This window comes from Ictalurus furcatus, chromosome 2 (assembly GCF_023375685.1).
Source record: "Ictalurus furcatus strain D&B chromosome 2, Billie_1.0, whole genome shotgun sequence".
In the NCBI taxonomy this organism is placed as follows: domain Eukaryota; kingdom Metazoa; phylum Chordata; class Actinopteri; order Siluriformes; family Ictaluridae; genus Ictalurus; species Ictalurus furcatus.
The window spans coordinates 27,140,104-27,165,937 of NC_071256.1; the positions used below are offsets into that span (position 1 = coordinate 27,140,104).

A 25,834-nucleotide genomic window follows, 5' to 3' on the forward strand; every position below is an offset into this window, starting at 1 on the left:
TTACCCATGCTCTGGAAACCAGGTAGCCTGAAGCTGTGAAGCAGCAATGCAAATATTAATTTATGAATTTTTTCAGATTTTCCTTTCCTGCACTGGGTATCAGGCTGCTTTATCTGCTGTGCTGGACTGTTTATTATCAGAATACTGCTCGAGTTCTCGATATTGTCTGGAAATATCAAATAAGATGCTGTCACTTTTGCATGGGTTGGAAGTAAACTTGGTGTTGATGGAACAGAAATGCAAGTGTCTTTCTGGACAGTCCCTAAATCTGGAGGCGAACTACGCACTGCTAAAAAAGAGCTTTCTATTTTAGTCATAAATAGAAATCTGATGAAGCAGGCTCCACTCCGTCTTCAGAATCTGTATAGGCTCAGAGTATCTTGATATTAACCACAAACCACCAGGCTGCTCAGTCCCAAGGGGCAGCCTGTCTAATTGCCGTCTCAGTGTGGCTTCTGCAGAAGTGTGGCACATCAGAGCCACGTTGTGTAACGTGAGCTTAGAACTGAGAGCGATGCAGTGGAAACCTCAGTGTTCTATAAATGGTACAGCATAGAGAGACACACCCTTGGCACATTTCTCTTCCAGATCTCCACTGGCACGGCCCAAAGTTGTACTCCTCATTTACCCTACAGTGGGCCATTACTTTATTTCTGTCTAATTCATAAAGCATCTCAGGGCTAAATAGGTTTAGCAGAGCTGGGTGTTGTCCCAAACATGCACTTTTTTAAAATACCAAATGTAAGCATGCTATAAAGTTAAAAATGATAGGCTGAATTTACTGGAATTGCATTCCAAGACTGTAATGGCATGCAAGACTTTATGAACTAAACCACCTAGCAGACATTTATGTAAAACAACAAATCTGTTTATAAAAATGAGCCATTCCTTTCACCTTAAAAATGAACAATATTTATTTCACATGTAAATATTACATAGAATAGAAAATAATATAAATATCACAAACAAAATACTTTTCTACCATATCAATAATGCTGATGTAACACTGTTTCTCTGGCACTGAGGGAAAAAAAATACAATTGAATGTATCACATGATGCTCATTAATGCCTGCTGCAAAACAGACCGAGAGTTGGAAATTTGATCCATGGCTTTGAGCATATTCAACAGAAATACTTCACTCTGACCAGAACAAATTAAAAGCAGTACTTGATACAAGCCAGACTTTGATTAACATATTTTGAACAAAAATAGAAAATTCTTTTTCATTGATATTACTGTAATAATGTGCACATATTTGTCTGCGTATGTAGGATAAGTGTCTTAATCACTGATGCTAAAACAGGCAACCAAACAACATGATAAAGTCTGAACCACTGCCATTTTCAGAAAAACCTGAATTGTGTTGCATTTAATGGTGACGACAAACAGACGCATACTGAATTAAATTACTGCATTAAACATTGGTTTTAAATCATTTGGTATGCATTTTGTGTACCCACGTTGACATAATTAAATCTTTATCCACAGAGAGTCCAAATCCCAAACTTGGCCTGGTCTTCAGCAAAGTTGTGTATTTTTTTTTTGTTTTGACTATTCCATTGATACTTCCAGTAAAACCTTTGATTATTATATAAAACAAAAAAAGCAAGTCTGAGGACTTCAGCCAGCAGCTTGGAAAAGAGTCAGATTTTGGTGCTGGAAGAACCAAAAGTCCAATAGTTTGTCCTGAAAAGCCCTCAGTGGAAACAGGAAACAGGAAACAGGACAGCCCCCCCATCCCCCCCCACTGCTTTAGCATCTGGTGGTGGAGCTCCTGCTACTGGCTTCAGTTTTGGCCACTAGCAACCGGAGAGAATCTCCTGATGTCCGGATGATCTCCCTGCCACTAGGACAGAAAAAAAGAGATGCAGAGGATGAGAGTGTTATTTCACAGCATGGTAACTGAGCTACAGAAACTGCTTTTATGAAATGGTGAAACCTCAGGCTAACATTTATGCCTGTAGCTTCTATTTTTTTCACTTGATGTTAGTTTGACAAGGATGAATATCCTTTTATAGGCATGGTATCAGTTTCAAATGTGTGTATAACTGCAGATTTTACAGTGATGTAATGGGCATATAGTAAATTGCAGTGTGGGAGTATATTATGTAAGCATGAACGATATTTATGTACATTCTTCCTTAACTTTAATGATCTAGTTATGTAATGTATGTAAGACTCCTGGCTTGGTCTGGATGCATATGATCCTTATGAGGAAAAGGTTTATTAAGAGTGAGACTCTGTTTCACTTTGCACATGTAATTCCTTTGCATCTATTTCAGTTTCATGAGTTAATCATTAACTTCTGCATATGCTGACTGTTTAGTTTGGCAGCAGATCCTGGATCTGGCAGTGGTGGTTGCATTTCTGACTTAACTTACATGTATGAATATGCAAGTACTCTTCCACTAATTTAATATTGCTGGGTTATAATGATAAAAATGCATTTTCTTATTTTATGTAAGTTTGAATGCATTTTTTATCATCTTCCTTTTACCTGATCAAACTGTAATGCAGAAAATATATAATCAGTTTCCACTTTATTTGGGACACCTAGCTTGTATATGCACTTATTGGTAATTTTATCATGTACTTTCTTGATCATGTTGGTGGCCTACTTTATGCAACCTAGTTTGTATTTTTCTGTCTATTACCTGGTGTTTTTCTTCACTAGGCTTCTGAATAGGTCATGAGCAAGCATCGTCCTGACTGAACATGCCAGTGCAACAATGATGTTTGGTGAAGAGGCTTCCAATAACCAGTGTTGGCTGAGTAAGTAAATATGAGCGCACACTCACATCTGGTAGTCCATGCCTACAAGACTGACTCCGTTCACAGCCAGGATACGATCACCAAGCCTGAGCTTCTGACACTGAGCAGCTGGTGAGCCTGGCACCACTGACTTTATGTAGATCCCATTCATCCCCAGTGGAGATTTCTAGAGTTAGACAACACATACACAAGCCGCAACAAATTAAAACAAGATTCATCAGCAGGTAATATCATTGTCTCCATTATATTGCATGTGTCACCAAAGGACTAGATATTCTAGGAAAAGCAGGGGACCACCTCAGGCTCTCAATGTAGCCAGCATTAGTAATTTCCAAAAATTCTTGGCAAGGCCAAAACAAAGCCATTTACCACTTACTGAGCAATTTCCTCTAAAGCCTGACCCCCACCCCACAACTCTATGCCACCTCCATCATTAGCAATCTCAAACAGAGTGGGTAAGCATTACAGCCCACCTTCATACATAAGGGACCACTATAGTGGCCTAACGAAGCCAACAATTATTTTTAGGTGCAACAGCTGCTGAGCAGCCAAATTTTGGAGCCATTAAATCTAATGCCAGTCATGCAAAGAGTTCAAATACAAAGGCTCAAGGAGATTTAGAAAGACTCAAGGAGATGTTTTTTTTTGTCAAAGTGAGTTACCAGGGGGGTCTCCTGACTTATTACTATGACAGATTACTTATCCTTCACCTAAAAAAAAACAAGAACCTGACACAGCTGATCACTGGGAAGCAAAATGTTTAGTCATAAAGAGTTTATGACAAAAGTTTGCTCAAATGAATGTAATCAGATTATAGGATTAGGTTCCTCATAGTACCAGCCCAGTGAAAAGATCTTATGACAGTAAGATTATCCTGCCAGGACGTCAAAGCTGTATTTGGGAAGTGAACAAAAATGTTCAGCCATACGCTTTGATTTATGGCCACGTTCATGATGGCAGAAACAAATATGTACAGGGGAATCAATGACATACAATGCAATTTAGAAGTATTTAGACCAACCAGTAGTTGTTCTTTTCAGTAATCCAGCACATTTCATTTTACACAAAGAGGTTACCATAGAGAAGGTCAGCTTCAGTGCAGGAGTATTTCTATAATTTGTATTTATGAAGAAATGAACACAATCACATACAATCGTCACTTTTTGTATTTAGTTGCAAATTTCTAACAATTTAAAACGATTTTAAAGCAGCGACTCTGGGTATCCCCTGGTCTGGTCTGTAATGCAACCAGTTTCAGTTCCTGCCTATTTCAGTATTTTTTTTTCCTTTTAGTTATCTGTAGTAAGTTTTCAGTATGTGTCAGACTATGTTATGTCCATTATAATAGCATCATTTAATAGCCTTAATGCTTTAAGCTGTAATTCCTACACAATTCACTATTGTATAAAAATACATCAACCAAGTCTTTTATCTATAATTAAATATAAAATAGAGAGCTGAAACAACAACAAAAAATTAGCTGCTAGAGAAGATGTTATAAAAGTCATAAAGTAGAAGATATAGCCAAAGAGGATGGGGTTTAAAGAAGACAAAGTAAAACAATTATTTTTTTTCTCACCAGTCCATCCACCAGTGCTAGGCCGAGGCCATGAGGTCCTCTTGACACTTCTACCGTGAACACCTCATCTCGCTCGTCCTCATCCTCTTCTATTTCTCTCATCCCATCTGCGTTTCCTCCAACACCATTCTCTACACAGTAACACAATCACAAATCACTATGTTACAATTCCTTCATGTGGTTTGGACTTTTAAGTGGCAATGCATAGACTGTAATTTTAATGTATTGAATTAATCCTTTGATTAAAAATGAAGGCCTTTCATTTCTGTCAAGAGACTAAGCTGAAATATAATTTAGCGCTATTTTCTTTAAAGTTCTATTTAGGGTTGACAGATTTCAGTAAAGAAAATTCTCATCTTTCTTTTTTGCGTTTTTTATGTAAAAGTTCATTATATGTTAAAATTGAGCCCAATAGGTTCAGTAGGCATTTCTATAGTCTTCAAGCATCAAGGCATTAATCACATGCTGTAATGGACTAGACAAGCAAGAGCATGGGAGCATGAAACTGCTCTTCCTCTAGATGCGCCACTGTGAATCTGATGTGCCTCCCCCATCGCAATCATCACAACAGCACTACAGCAGCAACAGTAACACCCCCACGTCCTAAAACTGTGCACACCCCGGACCAGGACCCCAAACAATGGCTGTCCCGATTAAGATTCCACCCAGCAACTCGACTGTAAATTCCCATGACGCTTCATCCACTGCTCTTTTCTCTCCTGACATCACCACCTCTCTGTAGATCTTACTCCAGATTATAAGATTAACCTCACTACCAAAATAGCTTTAACGTGTTAGCAAGGAAATGCACTTGTGTTAAACAGGTGCCTTGGACAGTATGAGGAATCCAGGAGGAAGTCAGTCCATAAAGAGCAGTTAAGGGATGAATAGCAGATTAAATAATAAAGGCAATTAGTACAGATCAAGTTAGAATTATTTGAACAATAATTATTTATGAAAGATTATGGATGCATACTTTCCCCATACACGACTTAAAGCTTAAACCGCCCATGAGCATGCATTAAAGATTAATCCCCCATTAGTCATGTGCTGAAGAGACCTGAAATGCTGAAATGTGTGTTGTGAAAAAAGCCTATTATATTCAGCTCCACTGAAGTGTCAAGCATACAGAAAGGAGCAATTCTGTATTATCTATTAAATATAGGTACACTCTTAAAAATATAATTACAAGAACAGCTATACCAGATGTATTTATTCCAAATGCCATGGACCAGAAAGGTTTGTTCAGGAACTTCATGTGCACACTGTCCTTCTTTAAATGTGACGGAATGCACTGAATCATAGAGGTGGAGGCGCTCAGCCCATGGTGACAAGAGCTAATTGGGCTTGTTCCTCATGCTCTTTGCCTTCTTAATAATAACACCAATCAGAGCCAGAGCACACAATACCCCATATTTCACATCCATCCCCTGCATACCAGCATGACCTCACTACTCTGGCTGCCAAAAACAATAGACCTGGGGAGGAGATGGCCCATCCTTTGAACATGAAGAACACCCCACAGAGAGAACATGCCTCAGGCATTCTCTTTCCAGTCCAGCTTGGAAAGTTTGAAAGATGCTTCTTCAAGTCATTTATATTAACTGTTCTCTCAGCTCAGGCCTGAATTCAAGTGCTTGCTCATGTTTTCCTGCTACAGTACTCCTGCCCTCCAGCTGTAGGTCATGGATTTGAGCAATTGCTGTGAATGCTAATCTTCTAACGCACAGGATCCGGGCCCTGTGCATGGAATAAGTTGTGTACAACTACTGTTTATAAATCCCATCAGATAATCGGTTACCTTTGGCGTTTTGTATTGCCTCTTCTTGTAGACTGGCCTCAAGTTCAGAGAGCTCCAGGCCTTGGGGTGTGTTGGGTGGGGTGAGTAGGCAGGATGGGTCCAAGGCCAGGCTTTTGTGTGAGCACAAGTCCATTTCCCCAGGCAGGCTGTTCTGGAGCTCCAGGCTCTTCAGTTTCTGAGACAAGAGTACTTCATAGGAACCTAGAGCATTGTGGAAGCCCCTGAGATGAGTAGGTGAGGCAGACAAGCACTGCTGTTCCTCTGCTATATAACCACATTGAATGGTTTGACTGGTGGATTTGATGGACCCAAGGCACTCCAGTTCTGAGCTGGATGGGGAAGATACTATTTGTGTGGCTTCCGTCACATCAGTGCTGTTGTCCTAATTGAAGCAAACAAATGTGAAAGGCACATTCATTACAGTGAGCAACCAAAATCATAAATAAACTGAATTTTATAGAAAGCAAGAAGGGTGGTTACGAGAGGTACCTGCAGTGGTTGTAGTTCATTTTTTATCTGGTTGATAGGGAGGCTGTGGATGAACTCCTGCAGGCTCTTAAGGTGGGACAAGAAAGCGGGCTCTGTGATGGTCTTCCCTAGCTCTAAGTGAAAGTTGCTGTTGGGTAGGATAAGTGGAGGATGACTGTCAAAGCTCTCCAGAATTTCAGCTAGAAAAGAGGATTATATCCAATTAAAGATTGTGTTAATAGTCAGAATTATAATGATTGTAATATACATTTACACACATGTCAAATATGTAATGGACATGAGGCTTCAAGCTATAGCTAAATTGTAGACTTTGTCGCTAGTTAAGGTTTTATGACATATATATGTAAATATGTTCATAAACACCACATATTTAAAATAACCTATACCTCTAGGTAAGCATTTCTCTATAAGCCAAATTCTTACACAAGCGACAAGGATTGCAACCAAGCAAAATAATGCAGTTTCTCTAACAAAATGCCAACATACAAAAATAACATTGCAATTAAAGACTAGCTGTGAGAGGTACATCAGAGCGCTTAGAGTGCCACCCCTACAGTACAATGACAGACTTGGAGTTAACTTGTCAGTCAGCCAACGGGAAGAACAATCACATGGCAGAAGGAGTGAGTGAGCAAAGCACAGGAGAAATAGGATCCTGTTTGTTGGCACTTTTAGATGCTCATTCCAACCACATTGGCACACTGGGGTGCGTGTGTGTGTGTGTGTGTGTGTGTGTGTGTGTGTGTGTGTGTGTGTTTTGTTGGACTCACATGTTTGGAGGGCAGATACTACATCATCTGGGGAGGGGGTCCAGCTAGAGGGACAGGCCCTGCTGGAGTTGTATTCTCTCAGCATATGGTGAAGTTGTGCTGGATTGAGGTGAGGGAACTCAGCTCTAAGCGACATCCAAGAGGTCTACATACAGACACACAGAACAATAAAGAAAGCGAAATGAAAATCAACACTTTAGAAAGTATTATGTGCTCTTTTGTACTTTTTGTTCATTTATTGTGAAAGAGAATGGCAGAGTACAGAGAGAAAACACCACCTTCTTCTTCTCTTACAAGTCGTTATATTTATACCTAGAGTGTCAAATGTTCTATTACTTACCTGTAATCAACCAGACACTTTTCTTTGCTCACATACAACTCACTTACACAAAGACACAAACCAAATTGAGGTCACAAAATTTTAGGGAGTGTTCAGACGTCTGTGCTGAATATAAACAGAGAAGCTGATGACTGGGGCACTTCAGAGAAGCAGAGCAACTCTGGGAGGAGAAGTTGCCTCAACATGCCAACTCATCAGAGGTCTCTTGAGAAAAACTCCCTTTCATTTACACCAGTCACACACACAGAGGGGAGGCTATTGTGTAGGAGCTTTAAATCACATGCTTTAATTTCCAAAATGTAGGTTTGTTTATATGAGTACCTACTTACACCTGAGAACAGTAAGCAACGAATGAATACAGGTTGGTGTTTCCCTTTGCCTGATTTGAGAGCAGCTGCATGGTTACTATTTATATGATGTGGTTTAGGGTTGGGATTTGTGTAGAGAATGCAGCACTTCCTAATATATAGAGCCTAAACAACGGAACAATAGATAGAAGCTTTGGCTAAATCTCAGCAAATCAATACTAATGCCAAAAGTAGCACCAGCAAACCATTACTAATGCCAGGAGTGGCAACGGATGTGTAAGGCAGGTTTAGAAATAGCAGATGGGAAAAAGGGTAAAGCAGAAGTGGTTGAGCACATTGCTGGATTATAGGCAAACCACAAAATGCCCAAGCTACATGGGTGGAACACTTAAAACCAGCCTCCTAGCAACTGGCCCACTCAACTGTTGTTTTTCTGAGCTCAGCAAGTCGGCTTCTGCTGATATGCAATACTGGGTTATGTTCAGTGACACGCGAGATGGCACAGATCAACTTCATCTCAAAATAAACAGCTGCTATGGCAAAGTAGGAGTAAATACATACATGTTACTATATACCAGACATGACCATACTTATTCTTGGAGAACTACTACCCCTAGGAATTTACTTCAGATTGGGGATTAGTGTACAGAGAAGTTGACCTATGGGACCAAGGCTGCTAAACTGTATGATTATTCAGCAAATTTAGTTTGCATTAAAATAAAACTGGTTATGTTAGGTGTGAAATGAATACAACAGGCTCAGTCCTGAGTCATTCTGGAATTTGTAACATAATTGTTTTTTTTCCCCCAGACACTCTACCCAGATTTATGTCCTAAAACCAAAAAACAAAATCTAAAGAGCCTAAGTGTCATGGGACGATTAGTCATTCATGTTTCACATATGGTACACAAGAGTCAAGGTCAATAACACTATGAACTCATTTACAGCCCCTCCCCAGCACCTCTCTGACCTCACTTCCTCAGAGAAAATAAAGCAATTTGATAAACCTGTAAAACTGTTACAGTACGGATGTGTCCTGGCGACAACTTGTAAGTTTTGTATGGTCCTATTAACACGATCACTTCCTATAGTTGTGATCTGTGGTGTGAAACTGCACAGAAAAGCTTCTTGAACGAACCCATTTACATTGGATTACAAGGGAAACTGGCTTAAACAGAATTACAAACTTACAAGTTACTGTTACAAATCAGTGTCTCCACTATATTTCATTCAGGTGTTGAGCTCAGAGGGTGGTTCCACCCCCTCAATGTTCTTTCCCATCTGTTTTCACAACAAAGCAACTGATAAATTAGCTGCATGAGCAATACTTAATTACATCACTCACAACAAATTGGTCCAAGTCTTTATGTGGAACTACACAAACTACATGCCTCAGCACGCCTTCTAGAGTATCAGTCAGATGATGTCAATTTAAATATACTTTCTTGTCTTAGCTTTGGCACTTTCAGTGTCATATAAGTAGTGTAAAAAGTGTGCTCCAGTCATAAGGAAATAAATATGTATGAACTTTGTTATCAGACATAACCGTACCATTATGTCATACCATATTGAACCTGACACCTTAAGCGAGTCCCTTTGTTGGTGCTACATAGTCAGTGAAGCATGTGGCAATCTTTGTATATACACAAGACATCTCAAGGGCTTTACAGTAGTGTTTATAAAATGTACTTCTGCCTGGGCTTCTTCAAGATGATCAGTGGACAACTATCAACAACCAAATATTTTTAGTCCAAATTATTTTCCCCAAATAATTTACAAATTTAAAGCAGGGATTAGTGCAGTTATGGTTCATTTAAGTGAATAAAAAACGAACAACTCTATTCAAAGTGCATGAGGTCTGACCTGTAGTAAATTCTCCTTAGGGGTGGCCAGTAGATTAACAGCTGAGGAGAGTTTCTGGAAGAAATCCACTGCCAGGTCACCCAAACCAATACTCTGGGTCCAGTCCATCAACAAATCTAGGCTGGCTCGGATCTGTACTCCTCTTGACCACTGGTAGAACCCACCTACTGAACCTTCAAAAAGAACCAAATTCACATCTAATCACTATTCACTTGATCACTATTCATTTGGACACTAGTCAGTTGGACACATTTATTCACTGACTGTCACTTCATTCACTTACCACTTTTCAAGTATCACTTTACTTATAAGTATTATTACTGATCACTTGACTTATTGCTGCTTACTTATTTCTTTCTGTTTTTCTAATTTTATTTACTTACTTATTGTTTGATAATAAATGTCCTTATAAAATGATGTGCCTTATACTGCTATGAAATAATTTACACCTCAGGGATCAATAAAGCATGCTCACACACACATACATGCTCGTGCACACACGCACGCACGCACACATTCTCTCTGTTTCTATGCTGAAATAATGAGGGTTAATAAGCCCTAAAATTCACAGGCAAATCTCAGAATGTAACATTAGTGCAAGTACTACACTTGAAACTTCAAATGTCTAGTTATTACAGGTAAATTGTCTGTGCCTTCTTAACAGAATATTGTGCATTGGACAGCACTCACCCCTCTCCATAAGGATGTTGAAGAGTGAGGCATTGGTGAAGAAGAAGAGATAGGCCAGGAGCTGTGAGGATATCTCTGAGTGCACCTCAAAAGTGTTGAGCAGCTGTAATGCTTCCTTTAGGACATCCAGGACGTTGCTGACACCCACAGGCATGCACGGCTGTCCATTCTCAGAGAAAGGGTTACTATCTAACAATCCTGGTAGCACTGAATACAATCTCTGCAAAAATACAAGAGAAGAACGATGGACACAGTTTTATGCTGTATAAGATCTGGTATATGATATAGTGATGAACACACAAATGAGAATGTAAAGGAACAGCTATACTTCTGACTGCTACAAACTGCTAATGTGTACCATCTGACATACAAGTCTCTGTGTAAATTGTTACTATAGAAACAACAGTGTATTAGAATGAGTGCCTTAATATAAACCTGTGATTTGCCATGCAGCCGACACTACTATCAGAGCTGCTGTTATAGAAAATTAAGGAATTGAGAATTTAACAGCACTATGGTATAAACATGATTAATAACTGTGAATGTCTTGCTTATTTGTATAAAGTAAGACTAACATCAAGTTGTAAATGTAACAGTCAAAAAAAAAACAAAAACAAAAAAAAAAAACATACAAGCAGTCAAAAGTAACAGTACTGAAACGGAAGATACCAGATATTTCTATATCAGTATTCTCAGAGGTGCATTATGACACAGAATCTACTCCAGGCATTGTATGTTCTATCTAGCCCACAGGAAACACGGCACAAGCAGACTTCCTTTCAGCGTACAGATTGGGGCGGCTCTGGGAAATGTCTCAGCCGCGACAGTCCATTGTTACCACCACACTAAAAGTCTTGGGAGTTGACAAGATAAGATGCTACTCCCAGCCTCTTATATATACCCCACTGATTCAATGACTTCATTTACAGATAAAAGATAACATTTATGATAGCAAATAAAGGCTAGATATACAGACTAGACCCTGGTGGCATTTTTTTCATGCAGGAGCAAAAGTGATTGAAACTATGCAGTATTAATATGGTTCCTGTGGGAGGAAAATCTCAGTGTATACAGGAAACATGTAGGGAAGTTCTGTGGTTAAACACAGGGGTACAGCACATTGTGGCTTGGCTTGACTTGCCCTGTAAAAAGAGCTATGAGTAAAAGTCTGTTCCTGAGACCCTTGTAACTTTTAGCCCAATCATTTTAATAGTCATGGATTTGCTTTTGAAAGCACTCTCTTCTGACCTGCTACAAAGCCAAGAACACTGAAGTTGGAGAGAGTAAATCAGCCTGCCAGTGACAGTAACACTTTAAATACAGCACTGTTTACAGTATCCTAATTATATATTTTAGAGCATGGCTCCGTATAAACCACACAGCCTAGGACAACCCTGGGCCTCTTTAAACTAACTACACTGAAGGTGTAAGAGGTCACTCTGGAAATAAGGTCTCATCACTTCCCCTCTGCTGACAAAGTTATTTGTCTTAGCCCAAGAGCACTACATCACCACATCTTAGTCAGACTTATCTTTCAGAGACAAGCCCCTGAAAGAATATGGTGACTCTTGAAGTGCTTTAATGAGCCAACTATTGAAATCACAATGACTCTACATTCCTCCTGTCCCTTGAGGCTTCATCCAGCACAAAGCCAGGATTGACACACTACTTAAATTTTAGTAGAAATCAAAAGAGGGGTGGACACATTTAGTAAAATCACACAAAAAAACCATATTTTATATTATATATATATATATATATAAATATACATACACACACACACACACACACACACACACATACACACACACACAAAGTTTTTCATTGTGAATAATAATACAACTTCCTTAACCTGTGCTATTGGTGTTATCACCAAGCTGGACATCTCTGGCAAAAACAATCGTTGGCAATATAACATCCTGGCAGCTGGTTCATAAATTCCGGCCTCACCCCAGTTTTACTCGAGTTGTGAGTCACCACACATCAATACCATATCAAAGCAGAAGCCATTTTCCTGAGCTATATCTGTTAAATATTGTTACAGTCAGGAGACCATTAACCACAAAGCACTAGGTTATATTTTAAATCACTCTGATTTGTGTCTCTCCAGTTCTCTGTACTGGCTGTTTGGTAACGACTGCAGCTCTCTTCCTGAGCAGGAAACAGTCTGTGAGCTTTGGGGACTGTTTGGCTTTATATTCATAGGCCACAGCTGCTTCCCCATTAACTGAAAAGCATGCGACTGATGAGCCACTCTGTCCTTCCTGTTCATTCTCACCATGTTCCAGGCCTCACCACTCAGGAGAGAACAAGCAGGACAAAAATCGTTGCAACCACATTTTTAGTGGGGTGCAAATTTTTCTGGCAGTAACCAAGAGCTTTCCAGGAAGCAGGTATTTGTGTAGCTGCATAGGCAGAGCCAGCATACTATCCATAGTCCATTGTCCTGTTAAGCAAGTGTTTCTCACTGCACTGCAGGTGTGGCTGTGAGCAGTGAACGTCATGAATCTGGTGTTTGTAGTGTTTATTGTTTAGCCAGCAGTTAGTGCAAAAACAAATACTAGATACTGTTTACGGGTTTTAACTCGCAAATAACTATCTGTTCTGCATTGCCAAAAGTAACCTGAACATATAGTTAAATAATTTCTGTTTGAACAACATGTAACATGATGAAACAAAATTTGAGGTGAAATATGAGGTGAAAATAGAGTTTGAGACTGAGAAATAGTATCTCACACACACACTAATCCAAATAGTGCATTGTTATCCGATCTGGCTGTGCAAGTGTTTGGGTGCATGAGTGTGTGCTTACTCTTGTAAGGTAATAGACAGTCTGCTGGAACGTGAACATTATGACTTCCTCTAGGACAGTCATGGCCTCCTCACTGGCAATACGTGTAGACAAGATCTGAGAATTTAACAAGTCTGTGAAGAAGAACAGGCATGTCATTAATCTCTACAGATTATAAAATAATTTAAGAGTTTAAACACTATTTTAGTACCAAATGTAAAGTACCTTAAGAACATTAGTGCAACAATATGTTAACAATATAATAAATATAGAATAAAACAACGATTTCAGTTAAAATATCAGTGATTGGTGGTGGCATTTCATTACTATTTTATGCATGTGACACTGGTATGATTAATTCCCCAGTCATGCTGTTTGTGTTTAACCAATCAACCAACCAGCTGTCATTATACTTACCGGTCATATTTATACATAGCTGCCAAAACTGAGGAGAAAAATCTAACACTGATAGCAAAGTAAGGAAAAAAGCTGATAAAGCTATGGAAAAATGCTTCCATGTTATGTAGGTTTCCACGAGACTATCAAGATAATAAAAATGGAATCTTGACAACCATTTCATATACACAGCAATAAATGAGCAAAAATAATTTGCGGTAAAATAGGAAACACTATTTTAAAATTAACAATAAACACTTTTGAGCCATGCAGAGGCATTACACTGTTGTATACTTAGGACCTTGAAGGTAAACAAAAAAATGTAATCATTCATTTAAAATTTATACATTAATTCAATTACATTTGAAGACATTTTAGAACGTGATGGATACCTTGGGATTAACTAAGCCTATTATTTTAAGATTTTCAAACAAACCAACGGACAATTTGTAGCATCATAGTGAGTTGAAAGAAAAAGTACCTTTGTCTTTCTCTTCATCTTGCTGTGTCCATGGCAAGAGCAGGGGCACCTCATGCTGAATGAAATGCAACAGTTCAATGGAGTTGGCCATCCATAGCACGAGCGGTTGCAGGCCTGGAATCAGCTCAGCCATGCTCAGCAAAGAAATCTCCTCTGGCTCTGTCTGTCCAGCTCCACTACAGCACAGAAAAAAAAACACTAGTCACACACTCATAACACCATTGTACTGTAGACTACTTAGCAAAAATCATATAAGTGAGTAATAAAGTACTGCCTCTCTCTCTCTCTCTCTCATTTTATATATATATATATATATATATATATATATATATATATATATATACACACACACACACACACACACACACATATATATACACATATATACATATATACACACACACACACACACACACACACACTCAACAAAAAAAGTAACGTAAAGATAATTTTGTAAAATCCAAATAAGCTTTACAGATCTTTATTGGTAAGGGTTAAACTATGTTTTCATACTTGTTCAATGAACCATGAACATTTATTGCACATGTACCTGTGGAACAGTCCTTAAGACACTGACAGTTCACAGGCGGTAGGCAATTAGTGTCACAGTGGCAATAATTTAGGACAGTAAGGAGACCTTTCTACTGAGTCTGAAAAACACCAGAAGAAAGATGTCTAGGGTTCCTGCTCAGCTGCGTGAACATGCCATAGGCCTGCTGCAGGGAGGCATGAGGACTGCAGATGAGGCCAGAGCAATAAACTGCAATGTCTTTAATGTAAGACGCCTAAAACAGTGCTACATATGTCCCCCAGACATAATCGAGAACTTGCAAATGCCTTGGTGGAAGAGTGGGGTAACATCTCACTGCAAGAACTGACAAATCTGGTGCAGTCCATGAGGATGAGATGCACTATAGTACTTAAAGCAGACCAGACATTCTCCTTTAAGATCTTCTGGTAGAGAGCAGAATTAAATCAGTCATGAACAGTGACCTTTATTGATGCAAGAGAGGCCTGTAGGTCCTTTGATGTTGTCTTTGGCTTTTTTGTGACTTCCTGGATGAGTGGTTGCTGTGCTCTTGGAGGAATTTTGGAAGGTCAGCCACTTCTGGGAAGATTCGGTACTGTGCTGAGTTTTTCCATTTGGAGATAATGGTTCTCACCTGTGGTTCTTTGCCAGAGCCTTTGAAATAGCTTTGTAACCCTTGCCAGACTGATGTATTTCAATCACCTTCTTCTTCATCATTTATGGTATTTCTTTCAATGTTGGCATAGTGCGTTACTGTTTAAGACCTTTTAACCAACTTCATGCTGTTGGAAAAGTTCCATTTAAATGTTGATTTGATTGAACATGGTTCCCAGTAATCAGGCCTGGTTGCATCTAGTCCAGCTGAACCCCATTATGAATGCAGTTTCATAAATTTGGGGTAAATTAGTAACTGTGGGGGCAAATACATTTTCACACAGGCCCAGTTGGTATTGGATAACGTTTTGTTTCAATAAATAACATTATCATTTAAAAACTATATTATGTATTTACTCAGGTTGCCTTTGTTTTATCTTAGATTTTGTTTTAATTTCTGGAACAATTTAGTATGAGATATACACAAAACCAGAAGAAGTCTACAGCACTGTAGATATTTGTGTTTCATTTTTGTAAAATAAAAGACATAACATGAACAAGTTGAATATAAGGAAGTTTAAATCATAATGACATTAAAGTTGTTTCTCATCTGCTTACATTTGAGCTATTAATCTCTTCACTTCAGCTGCAACATGGAGAGAAATGATTCAAACTCAGAGGTGGCTCTGTGACAGACTGATTTATTCCTGGGGCACACTCTCTCAATATGTGCTGAAAGCTGAGATGTGGCTCTAGCAATGATTAAAAATAAAAAAATTAAGTCAAAAAAGAAAAGCTCTCACTTGTCTGGCTGAAGCACTGCAAGCTCCTTTGTCGTCTCCTGTGAGGGAAAAGGAAAGCAAAGCTTCAAAGACTTTATTCAACTCATAACCAAGTGAGTTCTGAACCAAGAACCAAGAAGCAAGAACATGAACCAAGCACTTACAATACAAAGCAAGCAAATGCCATGTACAAGATATAGTGAGATTTGTGATTTTTCCTGTACTTTCTAAATTCACACTCACCCACATGGCAAGCTGAATCTGGTTTGCGATTTGCAGCAACAGTTTGCGGAAGTTCGTCATCTCCCGGCTAGCAGCTGAATGCTGAATGCACAAACAGAGCAGGAAGGCTGGAATTAGTTTGGGCTCCAGTCCTCCAGGGTCCACCATGGTGAGGATCTTCTCCAGCACCTGGTCCTCTTGGTGCAGTTCGTAGGTAAGAGAAAGCATCCTCTCATCTGGGTCCGTCCAGCAGGTTCTGTGCCTTCTTACAGAGGAACCACAGGTATTACAGGGTAAGGCTGAAGCTGTGGGAGAAAGACTGGCCATCCAGGTAGGTATGTGTTGGATGTCAGGTGCTGTGGGGTCCTTAAACATGAAGAGGTAATGCTGGCCCAAGCCTATTAGGTCACCTGCAAAGAGTTCAGCTTCGCCCTTTAACTGCACACCGTTGTGGGTTACGGAGGCTCCATGGAGGGGTTTTAGTAGGGTTGGAGCTCTCCAGCTGCCCTCAGCTTGGGTTCTGGGAACATCCAGGTGCTGCACGCAGCAGTGTTGGGGGAGCACATCAGGGGCATAGAGCACCACATCCACCTTCAACTGCTCTCCATCCTCACCATGCCCAGCACAGCAGCCAAACACACAGCTGTTCCCACTCATCAGGTAGATCACAAAGTCCTGGAGAAAACCAGATACACAAGACTTTTAAACAAAATTACTTTAAGTGGCTTGAAATTAGATCATGATGAACATATTCAAATGTATTAAGCTACATCTTTAGAACCATTTAACCAGTTCCAATGCTGTTATTATATATTCATTGCCAATGGATTTTAAAACAACATAATTCACATAACACTGTTTAAAAATGATCTCATAGTGCCCCAGACCTTTTAGTATTCCTTAGAAATGGATGTCATCAAGAAGGGACGTACTGTAATCTGACAGGCAATTTAAAATTCACAAGCAAGTAGCAATGCTTCCTCAACCCAACAGGTTGGATGTTAGTAATCCACATGATTTGTTCTTTATACCATTTACAGATCTTGGCACCAATACTATTCTTCTCAAGTGATGTTTCATTTGTTACTAGAATGTGAAAAAAAACCTCTGATCCCTCCTTTAATTTAAACATAAACAACATTTTCCTGAGAACCATATATAACCAAAAGTAATGTATTCATTTTCCTGTGAAAATGGAAACAGTGGCATATGAAAACGATGGAAATAGGGACTAAACAAATACACAAGTGTGACTCTTAAGTACTCTTATCATGTAGCTTAAAGTGTTCATACCAATTAAGATATATTTTGCCTCCGCTGACCCCAGTTTAAGTACACAAGGACGAGCACTACCTGCAACAAAATTACAGGTAGGAGTGTGGTCTCATCCTTGTGGAATGTTAACTCTTGTTTACAGTAAGATCAGCCTTCAGACAGCGCACACACGGACGTAATCATAACATAACGAATTCAGCAAGGTCAAACAAACACACAGCGGCAGGCATGAATACATCACCAATAAGTGCTGTGTTAAAAAGTAACTCTGGCCAGGCTGTGTTTCCCAGTGCAACGTGCACCCATATCAACCCACACAAGCACACTTGCATGCCCACACACTGCTTTGCATACTCAGCAGCATTCACAGTTAAGAACAAACAGTGCAGCGACAGTTTCTTTCTCATGGAAGTGGGCTTGGTACCACTTCAGTGTTACTTGGTAACACTCTGGAAAGTTGCGAAAATAAATTAATCACACCCACAAAGATGGTTAAGGTTATAGTATGAAGCTAATCCTGCTTTTTACTGTTTAAGCAACAAAGAGGAAGTAATGGAATAGTGTATACTGGCTTGCGATGGGAAAAAATGTGTTTGTGCAGGTGCTTTATTATTCATTCCTCGGTAAACCTGTAATCTGTTAGCTCTTGGCACAAGATCCAACACGACAGAACATTCCCGTCATGAGTTCTGCCAGAAGTCAACTAGCTTTGTGTATAAACTGAAATTTGGCAGGGGCTATTGTGACTCAAGCTGAGCTTCCCACCCCTGAGTGATAGGTGAAACCCAGGAAGCCTAAATATCATCTGCGTTCCTTACAGATTGCCTGTTTGGCTCAGTTTATTCAGACATCACATGTGGCACTCCCTCTCCCGGGTCAGCCATACAAGCAACACATTCTCTCAGTTTCTGGAAGATGCTCCTCACCTAATTAAAGGACAAATCTTCACTGAAACACATTACATTTGTTTATATTGCAATTCTGGTACTAATTCACTGGTTGGTGCTATATTTTCATTATTCCCATTAGAAGATAGGAGGACACTGCTAGAACAGTTACCGTGGCATTTAATAGGAGAAAAATATGCTGTTACCTCCTGAAAAAAAAAGAGCAAGAGCTTTTCTCATTCACCATTTTCCAGCAACATATTAATGTGAAATCCAGCATAGACGTTGTGGAGGCAGCAAACAGCGGACTCATATGCAACGACTGCAGTGCAGCATATGGTGCAGATGTGCCGAGTAACATCATAGACTCGGCTTGGCTACTTAGCGATCGAAGAGATGACAAGTACAAGGATGGAGATGGTGGTATTTGCATCAAAGTTGAAGTTTTGGAAGCTGATATATTTGAGCAGAATTTACAGACGATGAGGTGAGAGAGCTGGACAGACTAAATGACTAATGTACTGTTGCATGGTCTCTCTAGGCAGAGATGAAGCAAGGGATAAATCCCACTGGTGCCACTATCAGGAAGTAGTCAACAGCAATATGTGTGAAGTATAAAGCGTGTCAATGAAAGAAGTATAAACAACAAAAAAAAGTGAACTTAGAATTTAAAGAAGAATTTAATTTAAAAATAAATATTGGATGTCATTGAAAATCACATATTAATTATAAAGGTTAATATGCAAATCATTCAGGGCAAATGTTTCCATTCAATCTAAATTAATCTGGAAGTGTTTGATACCATGGTCAAAATCTTCATTTTGGTTCATGTGTTCATGGTGATAGAAAACATTTGCACTAGGCTTGTGGGATTACTACTACAGCCTGTCGGAACAACCTAATCACAACCTGATGGAACAAACCTCTGAATAGTGTCCATCAAACTGTATGCATAGAGAACATAGAGCAAAATAATATTTTACAAAAATGTGATGAAGGAAGCTTACTTGTCTGTGGCTGTAACCTTGAAGGAGAAGAAAGTAGGGAAAATCGAAGGGCGGGTGGATGGAATACTGTGTGGTGTTGTCATCACTGCTCTCCGTCTCTTCCTTCTCAGTGATGAGGCAGCGTCCCTCCAAGTCAGTTTCGGCCTCTGGGTCCTCCTGCAGAGTGCCTCCTTTATTAGCCCTGCAGGCCTCCTTACTCATGGCAGAGAGGTCCATCTCACTCAGGCTCCTCCAGATACCAATGCCGTCCACATCCCCACTGCTTTCATCCACAAAGAGTGACGTGACCCTTGAATGGACTTTCTGTAGCTTCCGGACTTGGGCATTGAGTCCTGGAGACAAACATGGCAGAAAGGTCGAAAAAAGATTAGTTACATGGTAGTGTCTCTCCTTTCCAACACTGTGAAGAAAATCACTAATGATAAAACAGCTTATGGAATTATTTTAGACAAATGAGAGATTTTGGGCAGAAACTGGTAGAATATGATCAGATATAAAAGAAATCTTGAAAAATGGTTTTACTCCATTATTGTTGCGTATGAGGAAATCCTGGTTATAACGAACATATCGGCCTGGCCAGGATAATATGAGGAAATCATCCTGAAGCACCTTTATAGCATTAATATGCTTTAGAAACCCTCAACACCAATAATGCCAGCATGAGTGAGAGAAGTGCAGGAAATCCATAAAAGACCTGTTCACTTCCACCTAATACAATCCATGAGTGAATGGGACTGACCCAACACAAACACCATTCAGCTTAACCCTGGGGCCATTAAGCACCATGGAATGTTCAGAAGCCATGCTTTCACACCGAGGGCGTTATCAGCCGTGGAAATGGGCGTCTGTCCACATTGTTGTGAGCAGAGCCGTTGGTGACAGAGTCTGTCTCCCTGGTCCCTGCTCCACCAGGGAGCCTAGAGAAAACCCTAAGTACTGTGCCAAAGACAACAGGGACAAACATTCTCCAGAGTACAGGAAACAAGCTCAGATGGAAAGGAAAACAAGCAAGCACTACACACGTTCTTGGTGCTCAGGCACAATGGAAAAGCCCAGGGTGAAATATCTGCATCTATCCCAATAAAATACTTCTAAGAAAAACCACTCTGACCACTCTTTCCCCTTAAATCTAGGGATGTGTATCGATATTTGAATAATTAAATCAAACTCAAATACTGAAATTGCTACTTAAGTATTTGGTATTCTCTACATCCAGAGGAAGTCAGTGAGAATATATGAAAATGAGAAGCCACATCAGGCAATATTCTGTTTCCGAGAGCATCATGATAATACTCAGATAATACATTTTCAGCAACTGGGTTACTGGTACTGTATTAACGTCACAATTTAAAGGATTAAATGACAATGGACAGAAATCAGGTACGACTAATGTGCAGATTAAGCTTATTTCACATCAGAACTGATTCCGCATGTGTGGTACATAGCGACCCTTCTGCAACACTGCTCCTGTCACTTGAACATTTATTGGTTTAGATAATAAATTGTGCAAATATCTGTACTGGCCATTGGATTATTATAAACATGCATTAATATAACATGTACCACTGTGATCTTATTGTTATCCAATGAGATCTTCAAAAATATTACCCAAAATATCAGTGGTAGCCTTTTAAACTCAGTGGCAGTTATAACTTTCACAAAATTTAAATTTTAACAGACAGTGTGTGATATTACTGTATGACTTTTGTGTCAAATATTGAGCTGACATCCTTTAAAACTTTTGCTGTGTGTTTTTCCCATATTCATTATTTCCACACAATATGTCTGTCAAACAATAATATGTGCACTGATACAGACAGGAGGAATACAGTGAGAAATAAAACTAGAGTATGCAGAACTAAAAGTGCTTATTTTCCCTCTCTTTGAGGATAACTGAATATCCGTTCATTAACTCTTACAGTCAGAATGAAAAGATGCACGAGTTGCTCAACCATTAACTAGTATAGAAGAGGTAGCAAAGAGACTCTCGGTCATAGGACTGCCACAGGGCCACTGATGATTCTTAACCCTAATTTACTCAGAATTGTTTCTGCCTCTTTTGTAATTTGCTTTATATAAATGCATCTGCCAAATGAATAAAGTGATGGAATACATTTAGCAATGCCTAACCCCAGGATGAACCCTAACCATAAGAAAGAAAACAGCAGTGCATTTCTGGTGGATTACCATACCTGCAGTGATTGTGTCTCTGTCTTTAGCATTACGATCTTCAATATTTGTTCTTTTGTGGATCTCGAACCTTCTGCAGAATCCTTCTTTGGGTTTCCAAAGGGACTGTAGTATGAGCGGTTTCTCATTGTCACGAATGACCCGAAGGCACTCTGTCTGCCACTGGTGGGCTATCCCAGTACGCCCAATCACATCACAGAGGACATATGCATCTGGATCTTCTTTTTCAAGGCAGTATCTGTACAAAAATAAAGTAAACTCACTTGTGACACAGAATACATTATAGATAAAAAAAAAGCAAAATCAGCTAAAAGTTAATATATATTCTATTCATTCATTCATCTTCTGTACTCTCTTTTTCCTGGGACAGGACGCACTGGATAAGGAGCCCTATCCTGGGCGCAAGACGGGAATACACTTTGGATGAGACACTAGTCCGTTGCAGGGTATATGTGTGGGAGGAACCCGTAGTAAACCCACATGGCCATGGGGAGAACATGCGAAACTCCACAGAGACAGTAACCCAAGCTCAGGGTCAAACTAGGGACCTTGAAGCTGTGTGATGTTAAAGCTACCCACCATGCCATTCTTTTTTTTTGTAATTGGTAATGTATAAAAGGATAGAACTGATTACCTTTCCAGGGCCTCTTTAACCAGCTCCCTGGCGCTGGAGTGATTCGTGGCCAGCACGCTCTTGTAATTAGCCCCCTGGCAGATGTCACTGCCAAATATCTTTAAGATCCCTGGGGCAGACAGTTGACTGGACAGCTCAGAGGGGTCATCGTTCGACTCCAGATTTCCCTCAAGGCGTCCAGATCTGCTGTCCTGCAGAAGTGGACTCCGGTTAAACGCTGTGGCCAGCTTGTTGTTGTGGCGGCGGATCTTACTTCTGGCTGGCTGCCTGACGACAGCACTCTCAGCAGATCGAGTCGTGCATTCAGATGTGTTGGATCTAAAAACCCAAGTGAGGTAGAAGGATTACCTTTAAGGCTTGCCACCGCTATGCTCATCTCCACAGCCTCCATCGACAGGAAAATAAGTACAGCATTTATTTAAAAACATTCCAAAGACAGTGAACCAAAGACAAATTCCTTGGAACCAGGATCCTTCAAAGAGCACTTTGTTTTTCATGCCAGTAATGAAAAACTATTTCCCCCCATACGAAATGTGTACAGTTTAGTTTTCTACAAATCTATGGTGAAAATATGAAACAAATAAGCAAAAAACTTGGGCAAAGGGCTTTAACATAAAATGTTTATAAAAAAAATGCGAACAGCACAAGAACTGGACAGAAATATTTTACTTCACCAATCTTTGTATTCACAGAATTAGTCGACATATTTGTCACATAAACGGAGTGGATCATGTGATGAAGAAAATGCTGAGACATTTAGAAAACCATTTGTTCTTTCATCATAAATATCTGGAAAAGGTGTATACCAAACGAGCAACTTCATAACCTCTTTCAGTCTTAAAAGTGATTGGTTTGTCTCTCGATGTTCTCACTTGGACAGTCGATTACATTTGCTTAAAACTGTGCTCAAATCTCATCCATCATAAAGTGGATAACCTCACCTGGATATTATAAATATTACGCCATTGAAATCAAAGGAATGACCCTGATGCTTACACTGAAGATCTTCCCAACACACTTAGCACTGCTTGACTCTATAGTATACAGTTGTAGAAGAGCAACGATTCGTAATTGCACTATCTGGTGTCATCCTGAAGAGGATGGGCTCCCTTTTGAGTCTGGTTCCTCTCAAGGTTTCTTCCTGTTCTCTCAGGAAGTTTTTCCTTGCTACCATCGCCTCTGGCTTGCTCATAAGGGATGAATCTAAACACAAAACTATATCTGGAAATGTGTAAAGCTGCTTTGTGACAATGTACAAAATTAAAAGCGCTATTTAAATACACTTTAACAATATTTTAAAAGTCAAGGAGGGCCAGAATCCTAGAGATGCGTTTCCTCTTCTAACATAACACATTGAGCTGAAGTTCTTGAACTGATTTGTAATTAAAGAGGTGTTTAACTCGGCAGTGTTGTTGTTTATAGCTGCCTTACTCAGCACTATAGACATCTCTCATTCTGCCTTCTGATGGTTTCTCTTTGTCCAGCATTAATATGAAGATTTAAGGACGTTTTGATAGCAGTCTGCTTTACCTTTTACTATTTAAAACCATGACTTACTGTAGAGAGCCATTGCTGGGCTTCCTCCCCAACGTTGCGAGCCGTTTTTTCGGGGACCGGATTAATAATCCAATAGGAAACCCGAGGGTTTGCTTGTTAAACTGGTTGCTTCGGTCTTCGGAGATCATTTTCCTCTCACAGCTGGATCCTCGTTCAACAACTGGAGTAAAAACTGAATGCTTTGAGGTGTAATAATGATGATTTTTTTTCATATAAACGCACGTTAAGATCCGCTCTTTTGAAGATTCAGACCGCGGTGGTCCGCTTTGACACTATTTTCCATTTCGACTCGCAAATTCAAGATGTTTCCTCACTGCTACCTACATTATTGGAAAGGACTGCTTTGTATTCACGAACAATTATTCCGTCCACGAGAGGAAAAAAAGAATGTCCAAAGCAAAAGAATGAGGAGGAAAAACAAGACGAGGTGAGTGAAACCCTGAACTCAATGAGAGAAGTGAAGTCTCCGAGCTGTCCGTTGAGAAGTGAAGAGTCTCTGTGAGCGCGTTTGAAAAGTCGCGTGAACAGTTGCAGCCGCGCGCTCCCACCATGACGTCATGACGCCCAAACAGGACGGGGCGGGGCCAGACCGGTGTTAATGAATGTACATAAAGTTGGATGAACGGAGACGTCATGCACTGTTAGAGGCCAGGTGAACGATTAATAAGGTTTTTAAGAATATGCAGTGACTAGCACACAGTGTCCGTTTCCTAACAGTGGAATCTGGGCTGTTTTGCGGAAAAGGGAAGGGTGGGAAAGGATATCCTTTGAATGGGCGGGAAACAATGCAACAAATGCAAAGAAACAGCATTCTTCATTTAGTCATATTTAAGGACAAATCATATGCATTCTAAGAGAGTACCAAGATCAGTAGTTGGCGTTTTTCCCCTCAACAGAAAAGCAAAGACGTCTGGAAATAAACGCCCAGTCACATGTAAAGTACACCATCTACTGGCAAGACCATGTCAATTTCATCTGTCTTGCAATGCCATAAACCATAGTTTCGTACATTTGGCACAGGTACATTTGGTTGACCGAGCATCATTTAAAAAACAAAAAGGTAAATAACAAATAAATAAATTAAAAATTATTTAATTATTTGCTTAATTAAGGCTCATCATATTTTGGAGGGGCAGTTGGGGGATTGTCCAAGCCAAAATCAGACCAATTTAACTGCGGTTTTGAAATTGAGAGAAAATTACAAATCTGATGAGAAAATGTTATGCAGGGTTCAAAAGACTACAGGGCAGAAGCCAATGCTGTCAAAGGACCTAGGGCTGCACAATAACGACTAAAATGATAATACCGATGATTTTGCTCAACATTTTAATCACGATTAATACGAGTTAAGAACGTTTTAAAATTTCACTTCGGCCTGTTTATTGAATTACAGACAAATCAATAAAATGTTATAAACCGACCAGAAATACAGTAAGTCACATTTGCACATTTCAAACTCACGGTCAATATAATGAATAATCAGGCTCAGGTACAGTTCCGTGTTTCTACTCGACCACAAGAAAAATATTCAACAGTAAAAATTTCTCTCTCCATTTCCAGTCTACATTTCACATGAGTAATGAAACATGGATTAGTCAGTATCGAACTTCCAATAAGAGCGTGATTGGTCACTCGAGGCAAAGAATTACTTTTGATTGTGACGTAATTTGGTTTAAAATCACATAAGAAGAATGAACAATTTGCAACCTTACCTGTTGAGCTGATGTTTTCTAATTGTTAACACATCAATATCGCAGAAGATTATGCTTAATTAATCATAGGAGGCAGAAATCGTGATCCCGGTTAAAATATGACAAATGATGCAGCTCTAATAAGGACTCCATCCCCCATGAAACTTGTTTTCTTAGTAAAATG

The 25,834-nt window shown here is 39.6% G+C and overlaps 1 protein-coding gene and 1 long non-coding RNA gene across 2 annotated transcripts; one reads left to right on the forward strand and one right to left on the reverse strand.

Moving 5' to 3' along the window:
* Positions 1–889: 889 nt before the first annotated feature.
* On the reverse strand, positions 890–24,869 carry radil2a (Ras association and DIL domains 2a). Its single transcript, XM_053612169.1, has 16 exons — positions 23,960–24,869; positions 22,403–22,720; positions 21,771–22,006; positions 19,579–19,910; positions 16,431–17,084; positions 16,209–16,246; positions 14,283–14,458; positions 13,427–13,539; positions 10,615–10,834; positions 9,925–10,097; positions 7,414–7,558; positions 6,644–6,822; positions 6,155–6,536; positions 4,354–4,484; positions 2,801–2,940; positions 890–1,848 (listed from the first exon to the last, which is right to left on the reverse strand). Exons 1-16 carry the CDS (start codon positions 24,169–24,171, stop codon positions 1,755–1,757), a joined length of 3,543 nt encoding a protein of 1,180 aa, XP_053468144.1. The 5' UTR covers positions 24,172–24,869; the 3' UTR covers positions 890–1,754.
* LOC128600060 (uncharacterized) lies at positions 1,804–10,718 on the forward strand. The gene is made up of 3 exons (XR_008384509.1): positions 1,804–1,900; positions 2,677–2,774; positions 10,589–10,718. It is a non-coding gene; the product is annotated as an uncharacterized LOC128600060 (long non-coding RNA).
* Positions 24,870–25,834: the final 965 nt, after the last annotated feature.

Bases quoted from the DNA above. Each gene is read 5' to 3' on its own strand.
- radil2a (XM_053612169.1), bottom strand. From the start codon at position 24,171: ATGAAAAAAAATCATCATTATTACACCTCAAAGCATTCAGTTTTTACT. The intron at 22,721-23,959 runs GTAAGTCATGGT...TTGGGTTTTTAG, and splicing joins CCCAGCAATGGCTCTCTACA to ATCCAACACATCTGAATGCA. The intron at 2,941-4,353 runs GTGAGAAAAAAA...GTCTAACTCTAG, and splicing joins TAGCACTGGTGGATGGACTG to AAATCTCCACTGGGGATGAA.